The sequence below is a fragment of the Rattus norvegicus genome, chromosome 7, assembly GCF_021556685.1.
Source record: "Rattus norvegicus strain SHRSP/BbbUtx chromosome 7, alternate assembly SHRSP_T2T, whole genome shotgun sequence".
Taxonomy (NCBI): Eukaryota; Metazoa; Chordata; class Mammalia; order Rodentia; family Muridae; genus Rattus; species Rattus norvegicus.
Window position 1 is genome coordinate 74,220,780 of NC_141540.1, and position 14,951 is coordinate 74,235,730.

General features: G+C 37.4%; 1 protein-coding gene across 4 annotated transcripts in view; it reads left to right on the plus strand.

Annotated features, from left to right (window-relative positions):
* Window positions 1-14,951, plus strand: part of Cpq (carboxypeptidase Q) — a 569,822-nt gene that overhangs the window by 266,367 nt on the left and 288,504 nt on the right. For all 4 annotated transcript variants that reach the window (NM_001440041.1, NM_031640.2, NM_001440038.1 and 1 more), the window contains 1 exon segment: window positions 4,025-4,136. In NM_001440041.1, the coding sequence (NP_001426970.1) occupies window positions 4,025-4,136 (112 nt within the window).

A 14,951-nucleotide genomic window follows, 5' to 3' on the forward strand; every position in this document is an offset into this window, starting at 1 on the left:
TGTGTGTTCTGCTTTCCTTAATTCTATCCTTTTCAAGCCACACTAGCCTGGCAGGGGTTACACTCTACCAGTCTCATTCTCTAGACCACCAGTTTCCTTTCTATATCCAGTTTCCTCCTGCTGAGCACTTTCCCTCACTCCTCAGCCCCAAGCTTCTAATAGTTACTAGAGATATGCAAATGTATGCTTCACAGAGAACACACACCTCACATTCAGAGCACTAGGCTTCCCTTTCTCCTTCCTCCTGTCTTCTCATGGCTGCTCTGGCTCTTTGTTGGCTTTTTTTCAGTTCTCTTATTGTTTACTGACTTTAGAAGAAAAGGTAATGGAAAGTCCACTTGAGAGGAGGAACTGGTCAGAGCTCTGCCTGACTCCTAGGTGGCAACCCAGAGGGGGACTGGATAACTCAATTTTGCTTTCTTGGCTGTGAGTACTGTTTAGGCTCTAGGGAATTAGGATGAAGGGATGATATTCCTCTTTACCGGGTGCTAAATTTTGTGAATCTTGACTTTACTGCTTCTCTGTGTCATCTGTTTCTGTTTTGCTTGCTTAAGTCAGATGCACCTTTATTACAGTTAATGCTTATTAGTGCCTAACCCCGACCAAGGGCAGGTTCTCAGCTGCCCTTGATTTGTATATTTTTCTGGATGTCTTCTAGGCTGCAGTAGAGACTGGTCTGATACTATTTTGAATTAATTTTTCACTGCTGTTTTCTACACATATGCAGAAGCATTAACCATAAGAAAATTTCAATTTTTCTTTTAAAATTTCTTTAAAATTTTGTTGCTCCTGTTAAAATAAATACTGAATTTATAATCATTATATTGTGAGCCCCAACATTATGATTTGAAAAATGTTTCAAACCCTCACAATCTAAATGATATGGTTTTTTTTCCTTCTATAGCATGGTGCCAAAAATCAGAGCATATATTTCATAATTTAGATTTTTACTACTCTAAACCTTCCTTCATGTCATAACTGCTATTATAAGTAGCAATTGCTATCTGGGGAGTGGAAGCTTATAAGAGACACAAAGAAATATAGTTATAAATGACATCAGTGATTGTAGAAGAAGTCAGAAATATAAAATGATGGCTGCCGTGATGTGGGTAGTCCTGAATGAACTATGAAAACATTAATTAAAACATATTCTGACATTTTAGTCTGAGACAGTCTTGATAGAACAATGGTCCTAGGCTGTGAGGATGTTGACAGATCTCACTCTGACTTCTCTAGAGACACTACTTTCTAAGTCAGAAGACTCTGCTATGACACACGATCATCATCATCATCATTGTTGTTATTATTGTTTTCTGTTCCCCCTTAGAAACGATTCATTTGGATTCATTATATGGCAATTTATTAGTCTGGAGCATTATCCCTACTTGTGACTACAATGAAGTCATAGTAGGCTGGGTCGCCTGTAAGTCATCAGGAGATCTTTCAGCTGCTCAGTGAATAGGCAGTGCAGAGGTCACAGTGATATTATCGGCCACAAATCCTCTCCCCAAAGTAATGAAGAATATTGGTTCAGCTTTTGTTCTCTGACAGTTTGCTGTACATTAATTTCTAAAAATGTTGTTGAGTTCAATGTTGTCACGGAGAGTTCACACATGCTAACTGTGTGAGCTGAACACACCTGCATTATCAGCACCCACATCAGAAGCAGCAGGATAGCTCCACAGAAGCTCCCCTCATACCTCCTTCCATTTTCTCATATTCCTTGACACAGGAGACCACTTCCCTGAATTATTTGGTTTTATGTTTTATGTAGGTGGAAATATACACAGAGCATTATTTTGTATCTGGCTTCTTTTATTCTTCATGCTGTTTATTATGTATTGCATTTTTACTATTGCGTGGCGTTCCACTCATGAATGCTATTTGTTCATTCTACTTTTTTTTTCCTTCGGAGCTGGGGACCGAACCCAGGGCCTTGCGCTTGCTAGGCAAGCGCTCTACCACTGAGCTAAATCCCCAACCCCTTCATTCTACTTTTAACAGAGACTTGGATATTTTCTTTTTCAGATGAGAACAGAACTATTCATAGAGCTAAGAAAATTGTCTTGGTTAGAGTACCCACACACATGCACGCAGTTCTACATACACCATACAACTAGAAGTGAGAATTCTGAGTCACAGCCTCTGTGTATGTTCACAGTGCTTAGGTAAGATGGTTTTCCAGGATAGTTGCACAGCACTCAGGTGTGTATGTCCTTTATTGGGTATAGACATGGACTTTTCTCCTAGCAAAATACCTTCGAGTTTACTCTCTTAAAGGGGTCCATGAATGAGGAGATACTTTTGACTCTTGGTAAAGTCTAAGTTACTGCTTTTCTTTATTGTTTATTTTTTTTGCATCTATTAGGAAATTTGCCTACTCTAAGTTGATGAAGTCATTTTTCCTAAAGTCATTATCTAGCTCTATAATCTCTCTGATCCTCATTTGCATATTATGTGATGCATATCAAAACTTTCTTGACGTCGCACCACTTTTCATGGTCTATGTGTATGACTTGGCAGTATAGTAATTTTCTATCACTCATGAGACCTTGGATTCAATCCCTACCAATGAAAGAAAAAGTTTATTTCAGTTCTAGTGAAATCACTTTCATGTTTTCTGAAATAAAATTACTAATGTTCCTTTAAATACTATTTAAATTCTTTTTTTGTCCTAAAAAGAGATCTCTCTTAAATGTTTTGTTCAATTAGATCTAGGTTTTAAGTCTTATTTACTTATAAATACCAAAGTAATTTATAATGTAAAAAACACAATAATTTAAAAATTATTGTTCTCGTTTTCATTTGAATTTAATTTGATACATTTATTAAGTATATTCTAAAATCAATAACCAGTTGAGAATGTGGTTGAAGTCTTGAGATCCTTTCTATGTAATTTTTACTTGAAGCCATAAAATGATGACAAATCAGCAACAAGCCAATGCCCTTAGTAGTCAAGATTATATTATGTTGTAATAGTTAAATTGTGTACAATATTTAGCTTAAAGAGAATGGGGAAGATAGAGAAGAATCTTAATCCAGAAACGTAGCTACTCAGCCAAAGATCAAATCTGAAGACCTAGGTCTGTGTGATCCAGTTGGGATGTAGACTCCTTGTTAGTAGATACCTTTATCTCTCTGGCTGAAATACCCACATGCCATTTGTACCTTTAATCCCAAATGATGGCATCTAATTGAGTGCCAGACAAAGTGGTGAATCATAGAAAGATTTGGCAGAATGAGTCAGAGTCAATATATGTCCAACTCTTGTGAGAACAGACAGAAAGAGAGGATACTTAAAAGCAATGCAGAGAGAGACAAGTCAGTTGAGTTCAGTGCAGTTCCGTTGAATGCAGTTGAGTTCAGTCAGATTCATGCAATTCTGTTCAGTTTATGAAGTTCAGAGTCAGTTTTTCCAAGCAGACCAATTTGGTCAAAAACCAGGAGAAGCCAATGGAATTGGTCAGCTTAGAGAGGAGTTTGAGCCAGATCAGCTAAGTTGAGCCAGCTAGCCAAAGTTAAGAAAGAGCTAGACAGTGAGCTTATTTGGCAACAAGTCTCAGAGAAGGCTGAAGCATTCTAGGCCTAGGTTAACAGACAGAGGCTGGAAACTGAAGCCTTCAAGATCTGGACTTTCAGAAGATTAGATTGTATAGAAGCTAGAAGCTTCCAGGCCTCAGCCTTGGGATAGTTAGATAGAAATGCTCTGGGTTCAGCTCAAGCCATGTATTTGTAATGCCTGGGCATGTCTCTCATCTCATCCCTTCTTCTGAGGAAATAAAAGAAACATTTACAATATTATTAGTAGAAAGGTACATCGGGAGGGAGGACTCTTGCCACTCTGAAAATGAACATGGAATTATATGGATGCTATTATGCCTATTTTCCCACTGGAAACAATATGTGTCTCAGACACATTCTAAGACAAATATAAGAATTTTGATCTTAGTGTTTGAAATACCTGAATGTGTCTTCTCTGATGTCATTTGTTTTAGTGTTTCCTTCTTTTTATTATTTATTTTAGGTTGTCCTGGTCAGTGGACATCTGGACAGCTGGGACGTCGGGCAGGGTGCACTGGATGATGGCGGTGGAGCCTTCATATCATGGGAAGCACTCTCACTTGTTAAAGATCTTGGTAAATATTTAGAAAGTCTTTAAACAACATGTGATTGTCTGAGTAATGATATGTTAACTCTGTATAGAAGCTGGATTCATTTTTGTGGTATGTTGAGAGATCCTCCTGCAGTTTATGTATATTTTTTCTCAGTTTACTCCAAGAAAAAACTTATCCCTTAAAGAAAGTTTTATTTCAGTGTCATGTATTGGGAAAAATAAACAAGCAAATAAAACCAGAACACATAAAACCATATCAGTTGGAGATGATACCAGACCATGCATGGCCAAATGCAGAGAATAACCAACTACTCCAGACTTCTCCTCTTCTTCTCTTAAGATAGAATAAGGTTGTGAGAATAGTGGGAAAAGCCAGTCACCTTTCCATGGAAGTCAGGAAATGCTTTAATGGTAAAAGAATGATCCTGTAGTTATGGTATGAGAAACTGGACCTAGATATATCTGAGAGGAATAGCCATTGGAAGACATGGATAATAGCAGCTCCTTTTGATGACAATATTTGCAAATAAATATACATTTCCTTTTGATGTGCTAGTCAAAAGAGTGGATATGGAGTGAATTTAGAAACAAAGGAATAGTCTGAATCAAGAGTCTATTGTCTGAATGGTGGTTTTGAAGTGCTTCATCTGCAGAATGTCCTGACGGTAGCTGTAAAGCAAATTGTTTCGGATAGCATAGAGGTCCAAACATTCATTGCTTAAGTATATATGTCTCCAATCTCATAATTTCCTGCCACTTTTAAAGAGTCTTCATGAGTCAATTAAAAATTATTCATCTTAGATACAGCTCAGTTGGTAGAATGCAGCCTAACATGCATGAAGCCATGGGTTCGATCTCCAGAAAGTCATAAAAATGGGTATGGTGATGTATGCCTGTCATTTTAGTCATCACGTAATGAGCTCAAAGCCAGCCTGAGCTACATGAAAGTCCATCTCAAAATGAAAATCTTTCTAACAGTAGATTTGGTCTTGTTTTAAGAAAATCTTTGGTGTGGTATTTTAATCTATATTTTTATAAATCACGTTTTTACTTGTATTTTGAAATGTAGAAATAAAGAAACTACTTATGTAATATTTTTATGTAGGTATTTCTCAACCTTGGCACTACTGACATTTTTAGATTCCAGTGTGGGATTTCATAACATCTTCAGATTTACCCACTATTTCCCACTATCAGTTACCACCACCACCCAAAAAATTTAACAGCAGAAATGTCTCTAGATATTGTCAAATGTCCTTGGATGGATGATGAGAACAATCACCCTGATTTGACAGACAAATAAATAAACCAATAAAATATGTCTAGATGTTTGACATAGGAACTTATGGAAAAAATAATTAAACAAACTAATTAGAAATCTTGAGTTGCAGATTCTTAACATTCCAGCATTGTTACCATACATGAGAGAAAAGACGCACTGAGCAGATGCTATGCTTTCTATAAAGCCCTCTGTAGACGTTGGGTATACAGAGAGGTTTAGGGCATGTTCTCTGTTCTAAGAGTCTTGGCATAGAGATAGAGCTGTCCACATTTGCCCACAGGTACTGTTGTGAAGAAATAGTTTCAGTGCCTACTTTACAACTGAGTATTGTTAAAGAAAGAAATTGCTCAACAACCAAACCCCAACGCTCCTATTCAGAGGTCTATCTTTTGTGGAATCCTCCCTCCTTCCCATCTCTTTGTGATCTTTCCATTTCTCTGTCAATCATTCCAGAACAAAATGGGTTCTTGGGGAAAACATGCAAAAAAAATCAAATCAAACATTTGACCTTACAGAGCACAGATGTATTTATTATTGAAATTAATTTTGTTAATATATTTCACCAATTTGATAGAAACGGAGCAATACAATAAGAACAATAACTAGTTCATCTGAGTTGGGTTTTAAGTTATTCTGATTACTTTCCTGGTATTGGGCACGTCTTCTGAACACTCTGAAGTTCATGTTTCTCTTCTCTATTCAATGATAATATTCCAGAGTATTTTATTTGCTCCAGGTTGAAACAAAAATCAGGTCATCTCTACATATTGAATCTCTGTGCTCTGGTCCTCAACATGGGACCATAAATTACTATTAATTGACTTCAATTCAATTTCAAGGGTAACTGGCAAACAGCAGGCATAGTGAATATAGTAACCTATATCTGAAAATATTGAACTCGGCATTTGTTGTTGTTGTTTATTTTGTTTGTTTTGGTTTTGTTCCATGTTTTAAATTCACACCTTTAATCTCTGGAAGATTTATGAGAATTTATATGAAATTACAACTTAAACTGCAAAATAAAAAATAGCATTTCTTTCAAGTATGTGTTCTGAGGCAGCATTGACACAGTGTCAAAAACACAGGACACTAATCTGGGTATGGTGGCATACACCTTTAATGCTAGCACTTGGAGTGTGGTGATTTGTTTATGCTTAGGAGGTGTGGCCTTGTTGGAGTAGGTGTGTCACTGTGGGCATGGGCTTTAAGATCCTCATTCTAGCTGCCTAGAAGCCAGTCCTTTACTAGCAGCCTTCAGATGAAGATGTAGAACTCTCAGCTCCTCCTGCACCATGCCTGCCTGGAAGCTGTCATGCTACCACCTTGATGATAATGGGCTGAACCTCTCAAACTGTAAGCCAGCTCCAGTTAAATGATATCCTTACAAGAATTGCCTTGGTCATAGTGGCTGTTAATAGCAGTAAAAACTTGGCATCTGGTAAACACAACAAGTTTCAGGACAGCCAGGTTACACAGAAAAAAAAGTGTCTTGAAAAAATAAAGAAAAACAAAAACAAAAAAGCACAAAAGGAAACAGAAAAAACAAGATGCCCACAGGACACTGGAGCTAAACCACCTGTTTTATTCATACCTCAAATCAACAACTTCCTAGTTATGTAAACTTTAGTTACGTAAAGTTTGGTAACTTACTTTGACTCTTTGTTCCTCAGTTTTCCCATCTAGATAATAAGGATAATAGTTCCTATTTCTTGTCCTTGTTTAGAAATTAAATGAAGCATTAGCCTAATCTATTTACAGCAGGGTCCGACGCAACCCAAGTTCTTCATAAATATTATATTTTATAACTTAATGAGCATGACTTTGAAAAACAAATCAATTACAAGAGAGGATGATTTTTTTTAACCTGTAGTCCCATTAGAAACTGCTCTTAGTGTTTTAGTTATAATAGTGCAGCTCTAGAGCCAGTGGCTAGAGAGTCACTAACATATCCTTTCCTTTGCCATTTAAGACCCTATCCCCCTATGTGATGGGAGCCTAAGCAGTCCTCCACACTTTCCATTTTTCTATAAAATTTATTGAGTCTTAGATATCTTCTGATCACTTTCTGTTCAAACACCTGTTTGAATGAATAACCATCATAGAATTTAAAAATTAAATCTGAATTTCTTCTGTTAGATTATCTATGTATTTTAATATGAAGGTCTGGATCCAGTGTGTGACTTACTAGTTCTGTATGAGTACCAGTTATTCTAGATGAGCTTGGAGATGGAGAATAGTTCAGTATTAGAACATGTGCTTAATATCTGCTTAGTGTTAGATCCTGAATTTGATTTTCAGCAACACTAAAAAGAAAGATAAAGCAGAAATAAAACAAACCCAAGACAAAAGAAAAAAAAGAAAAAAAGGTTCATAATTATATTACTTAATTATATTGAGCCTAAAATGTTTAATTGGTGAATCATGAAATCTCTGTGGAAATCCTTTTCTGAGAAAAATGACACTCCTCTTGGATGCTCTCCCTTGGATGAGATGTCAAGCAGCTTGAACATCAGAGTCCCTTGATGGCTATTTAATTTGAAGTGTTAGTCCAGTGAGGCTCTCTGATATTTGAGAATCTTTGTGTAAGTTATAGCTTTCCACTGTCTTGTCCTTTGTCTTCCTACTTTACAAATCTTGCAGATTCACACTTTTGCCCAAGCTATCAGCTTAAATTATATTTAATTAATCTAATAAAGTGTTTGCATTTTATAAGTATAATCAGTCATTCCTAAGTAACTGTCAGCAGCAGGCTATTTGTTGTGGAGTGCTATTGAATTTTGTGTGTGTGTGTGTGTGTGTGTGTGTGTGTGTGTGTGTGTGTGTGTGTGTGTGTATTTTACTGGATGTGATGCTGTTTATTTGAGATGTAATTTCCTGGAACGTTCTGATGTCAGTGGACAAAGCCTGTGGCCAAAACTGCTATACTTCACGTTGTTTGTTAGTCAAAAAATAAACCACCTTCTACTCCAGTTTTATTCCAGTTTTATCACATTTATGAAGTTAGAATTTGTGGGGTTTGATTCTAGAGAAGTGCAAGAAAAAGGAGCATTGTCTGGATCTTGAAATGTGGGACAAAGATATTCCTAAAATCATGAAATCTGAGCATCCTGATTGTGACTATTATGAAGCATGAGAGTCTGTTTCTTGTAGCTATCTTCAGCTACTTTGTAGGTCCTTCCATCTTTCATCCTTCTCTACCCTTTCTCTACCCTTTCAACCCCCTTACACTAGATAGGAGAGAAAAAAGACAGAGGGGGAAAAGAAAGAAGTCCCTAAATAAAGTCAGGTCAGATGGAGATACATTACTGTTAAACTATTTCCTGCTGATTAGAGGTGTTGAGTTCCTTGGGGCAAGTTTGATTTTCAGTGTCAGGATATATAATTTTCCTTTTGCCAGTGCCACCTTCTTCTTCCTCTTCTACTTCCTCCTCCTCCTTTTCTTCTTCCTCCTCCTCCCCCTTCCTCCTCCTCATCCCCTCTTCTTTCTCCTCTTCTTCCTCCTCCTCCCCTTCCTCCTCCTCATCCCCCTCTTCCTCCTCTTCCCCCTCCTCTTTCTCCTCTCCTCTTCCTCTTCTTCCTCCTCTCCTCTTCCTTCTCCTCTTCTCCCTCTTCTTCCTCCTTCTCTTCCTCCTCTTCCTCCCCCTCATCCCCCTCTTCTTTCTCCTTTTCCTCCTCCTCTTCTTCCTCCTCTTCTTCCTCCTCTTCCTCCTCTTCCCCCTCCTCTTCCTCCTCTCCTCTTCCTCCTCTTCCTCCTCTTCCTCTTCTCTTCCTTCTCCTCTCATCTTCCTCCTCCTCTTCCTCCTCTTCCTCCTCTCCTCTTCCTTCTCCTCTCATCTTCCTCCTCCTCTTCCTCCTCTTCCTCCTCTCCTCTTCCTTCTCCTCTCATCTTCCTCCTCCTCTTCCTCCTCTCCCATTCATCCTTCTCCTTTTCCTCCTCCTCCTCTTCTTCTTGTTTCTTCATCACTACTACTTAACAAACCACAACCAATAATAGCCAGTGAACAACTCACCCCACCTCTTGGAACCCTATCATTTACCCTCTCAAAAGTTCCCAGAATTTCAAATGTCGCACAATCACAGAAACTATGTACAGCTGGCAAAATCAGGCCCCTGCTAGAGGATGTGGCAAATCATAGTCAATGGACAATTTGAAGTAACCCCATATTCCACACCTGGGATTAAAATGAAAATATATTCTTATACTATTTATGTGGTTTTTAAAGGAACCAAAATCCCAAAATTGTCACTACAGCTTCTTAGAAGGTATTTATTTGTATGCTTCTTTGGTCACTCACTGAAATATTTGGTGTGTTCAGAGCATATCTATATCCTAGATACCTGGATCAAAGAAATAGACATTGACTTTGACATCTTTGAACCAGAAGAGATCAGTGATTCAAAAACAGCCGTAAACTTGGCTGCGAATGCTCCATAACTATGACATGTACAGTTTACTTTGGATACCTATGGAGGGAAGGCTCTATGTAGTTTGGCTAGACAAGGCAAACTCAACATGATGATGCTTGAGCTTTATTTAATAAAGATAAATAGGAGTTCCTGAAATACAATGAGACAGAATCGGGAAGTTTCAGCAGTGTATATATTACAAGGAGAAACCTGGTGTCAGGAATATTCTTGGATGATAGCTGAAGGTTGTAGAGTAGCAGGAGCCACACACATTTTCTTTAATCTATCAGTGAAGTGTTGGGTTCTGGTATAATAACTACAGATTACTTTTATAAAGACAAAAGTGTTCTCAACAGCCCCCTTTTAAAAACAAATAAATGAAACAGAAGGAAAACAAAAAGAGAGGGAAAATCTTGATATCACTATTAGATTAAGTACTTTGTTGACATAGGAAGAAGTAAAAAGTGGGAAGACTTATAGAAGAATCAACAGACCTGCCTGATCCAGAATATTCCAGTGAAGACAGTCAAATATATTTCAAGCTGTTGATTCTGTTAGAGCCTTAATCAGCCATCTCCTGTGCATGCAAGGGCTCTCACTTGGAAATGAAGACAATGGTGAGGAAGTGTTCTTTGTCCAGGTTTGTCTCAGATCTGGAAAATCACCAGGAAATCCAATTCGGTATAACTGACCTACAGAAACAGTCAGCAACTGCTCACCAATGAGGTGAAAGTCATTTAAACTGTAGGACTAGGTGCCTTGAGACCGTATGGGGACGGGCTCACACCTAGAAAAGAGATTGAACTTCGAATGGCACTCATCCTAAAGTCTCAGACCTCTAGCTGAACTAAAAGTATCAACTGTGTTTGCTGCATGGTGTGATGTGCTAAGCCCTCACAGTGTACACATAATCATTTCTTCCTGTTAATAGCTGATATAGCTGTTGTGACAGCCACTGGACAGAAAAAGAAAGCAAAGCAGAAGAGTCACATGACATATCCAAGATGATATGGCTGTCTATCCAGTGGAAAATGTAAATTAAACATATTGACTCCAACCCTAATACTACTGACAATCACCCTTGAATGGTGGTACACTGGAATATCACTCTTGGCCTGACTTAAGGAACACTATTTCTAAAATTGTCAGGAGATAGTACACAGAAAAGGGAAAAATATTATAAACAGATTGGTTTAAAAACTTCTTCTTAGTAATTTCTTTTCCAAGAAAGACACTTGTTAAAAGAATGTGCTTTTGAGCACTGTCCTGTGGCTTTTTGAAAGGAGGCAGAACTAAAGAAGACTCTACAAGTGATCACAAAATGGCCTTCATTGGGCTAAACCCCAATGTATTTAGATCTGTTTTCATTCTAAATTGCCTGTATACCTTTGGGACCATGTAGTGGTTCCATAATTGACCTATAGAGGCCATACTGAAGGAGCAGTTATATCAACTTAAAGAAAACTTTAACTGATGACTCCTTTTCCACACTCTCCCAATCTGTTTTATTTAAAATAAATGGAATATTATTTAAAATATAATAAGTCTTTTGTCTGCTATATTTTCCTATGAATCTGAATTTTTTTCTACAGGAAATTTTTATCTTATAAGATTTCATGAATTCTGTGCACTATGGCCTACTGTAGAATCTCTTTCTTCACAATTATTTTACAAACACAAGATGGGAAACTAATAACCCTCGATCAAGAATCCTGTTGAAGTCACGGGTCTTCACTACTTTTAGAGAGTAATATAGTCACTTGTAATGTTATAAAGAAAAAGAATTTCTTTAAAATATTTAAATGTTTCCTCTCTATTCAGTTTAACTTTTGTTAATTTAATTTTTAGTATGTAAGTGGTGGTTTGTATTTATTGTTTATGAGAAAATTCAGGTCTTGCCTTTTAATAACTGCTTAGTGAAGCAAATGTCTATAACAATTGAGGAATTAGAAATGTCAACACTACACTCATCCTTTTTCACATTTCCTCTTTTTGCTCACTTCTAAAAGAGAATCTACAGTTATGGGCATTTGTGGTTCTTTCTCATGTCCATTAGAGTGATCATCTCATTTTTTCATCCAAATATGTAAACAATTCCTGTTTTGGTAAGTTATGCAGTGTCTAGCCTTTATGGAAAACACTGTTTTAAGACTGAAAGTTGCTGAGAACTTATTCTTAGATTCAAATTCATTTGTAAGCTTTGGTAGCACACTTGACATCCTTCCATCTCTTTCAGCTAACACAGGCGTTTCTGCTGATGCATGCTAAAGACAATTTGTGTATAAATTGATCTGTAAAGTTTATCTATGAGATAAAATAAGATTTGTTAAAAATGACACTCCCAGACTGTGATTTGCCATGTAGTTTGGGTACGGTATAAGAAAATCTGTAGTCATTTTAGAGCTGTAGGCTATTTGAATGTTGTGGTTACTGTTTTATCATTTGATTAGAATGTATCATTTTAATGTACAAGTAAACATAACAGAGGCCTCCAATTGCTCCCTTTCTCATAATCAATTGGGGTGGTGAAAGGTGAATGATAAAAGAAGATGAGTTCTATTGATTCTCATTTTCTCTAGTTGGCAATGGTGAATGAAGCAATAGATTCTTGGAGAAGAGGAGCCAAAACATACAACAATTTAGGGTTAGTGAATGAATTTCCTCCTACTTAAGAATGGAGTACATGCAAGTTCAGGATAAATCTGTGTGGAAAAACTAGATACCTCACTGAAACCATATCACCGTGGCATAGTGCAATGACTTACAAGGAGGATATTGTATTTCAGTAAGTGGCCGTGTCATAACAGGCAAATCAAATGGAAAGGATACAGTTCCTTCTGCCAAGAGCTTATAGTCTGAGAGCCTTACACAGGCAAGGACATTTAAGCTAAAAATCAAAAAAGTAGGTGGTAGGAGAACAATGAAAATAAAAACAACTAGAACTTGTGGATGACTGTGGATTAAGGAGCAAAAGATATTTCTATAAATCTGAAGCAATAGGTAAGGTGTGGTAGGAAGTGGATCAAATGAAAAAAATGACTACTTGTGAAGGCAACCGGATTCAAAGTGTGGAAATGCTACAGGAAGCAGGAGACATTAAAGACTCTCAAGTATGAGAGTGACGTGATGGACCTTCTTTCTAAACTGAAAATTCAGGTAAGTTATATATAAACTACTAAAATGATCTGATCACCACCACAAAGATATTGTGGAACTGAGTATGGAGATCCCAACTATGTTAAGACACAGCTTCTGAGTTACTAAGAACAGCTTATTGCCATATGCTAAGTTAGTCAGCTTCTACCTTACTAAGCTAAATACGTAAAAGAAGAAATGATGGGACCCCAGGGATGACATATTTTGTGCCTCCACACTTTCGACATCATGCTATTTCAAAAGCTGTGGCTTAACCATCTTCCAGGGAGTTCTCTTCCAGTAAACTTTTCTAAACATCCACGTTAGGTTTAGGTTCATAGACCTTCTGGAAGATGGTGAAATGTCCAGCCTGCATAGTTACCTAGTTTTGAAACTCTCCAAACAGAATTGCCATCTTTCCCTGTAAATCTGTGATCATTCTCATATGCAAGCAATGTGAACAGAGAATATTTAGTGGGTATGTGCTCACGATAGGCAAAACAAAGTGTTGAAAGACATGGACTATTATTAGATGGCTTGCTTTTAATATTGCTAATGTCCTCATGTTAAAGAAACATCATTGATTAGCTAGTGGTCAGCCCATATTCTTGCCTGACACCAGCATCTCTAGAACTTATTAGGTGACCAGATTTTGGACTTTTCAATCCTTCACCCACTTCCCAAAATTTGAAGGGACATGGGTCGCAGCATGGATAGTAAGATAATCATGTATTCTGCCTTAGGATTTCTTGAATTCAAATCTTTTGGTGGTGGTGGCTATATTACCTTAGACAAATGATTCTGGTTCCCATGGTTCTGGGTTGTTGTTGTTGCTGCTGCTGTTGTTGTTGTTGTTGTTTACAATGAGAAAAATTTACCTTGAATAGTTGATGGGATGCTTTGAAATAATTTAGATGGTGACTAGCCTTTTATAAGCCAGTAGTATTGGTGGTGGTGGTGGTGGTGGTGGTGGTCGTGGTGGTGGTGGTGGTGGTGGTGGTGGTGGTCGTGGTGGTGGTCGTGGTGGTGGTGGTGGTGGTGGTCGTGGTGGTGGTCGTGGTGGTGGTGGTGGTGGTCGTGGTGGTGGTCGTGGTGGTGGTAACAACAGATGCAGGTGGGTCAGCAGGAAAAGTGACCCCAGGAACAGTTCAACTTTCAAGTCTTCATGACTGTAGATCATTACAAATTCAACATGACCAAGGCCCAACCCCATAGCAAAAAGATCATATAAATAAGAGAAGAGTGGTTGGTCCTGAACAGCAAATGTCCTCTATGACTATATTTATGCAATAATATAATATTTACGTAAAATTAATACAGGAGCAGGTTTTCATTTGTTGCTACAGTGAAGAACATGTAAAAGACGTCTTGTAAATGTGACATGGAATTAAAATGACATCCTTTAGCATGAGGAAGGGGAGATTATTATCTCTTCTTATCTTTTCCTCTGTCAATGGGCTCTACATAAGTAATACTGTATATAGGATGTTTATATATTTCTGTGGGAAAGAAAGAACAGGATGAAACTATGAAGGGCTATATAACTTACTGTCAAGTCAGTTGTTAAAGTTAGAGAAAAACACCAAGTCAGAGAAGATAGAGATTCTGGTGCTGTCTACAGTGTATCTAGTGACCACATTCTCAAGGAATCTTGGCTTTTAGCAAGGTCAAGTATCCACAGGCTCAGGAGGTCTCAGAATGTATTAATGAAAAAAAAAACCCAAGGAATTATGACGATTACTTATGCTTGAATTACTATTCTTTTTCTGTGATAATGGAGTATTGGATAATTGTATTTCACATTTTGTAGTTTTACTTCATTAACAGTGTCAATGATGCTCTTGCTTTAGAAGTTAAATAAAGTAGATTCAAATAAAATTTCTTGTCCAGATCTTAGATTAACATAAAGAAAATAGTAGACTATTCTCAATTCTAGGATAAAGTAATGATAGCAGTTAGCATTCTAGAACACACCATATTCTGTGAGCAATTCTCATTTGGTGTAAATAGCAG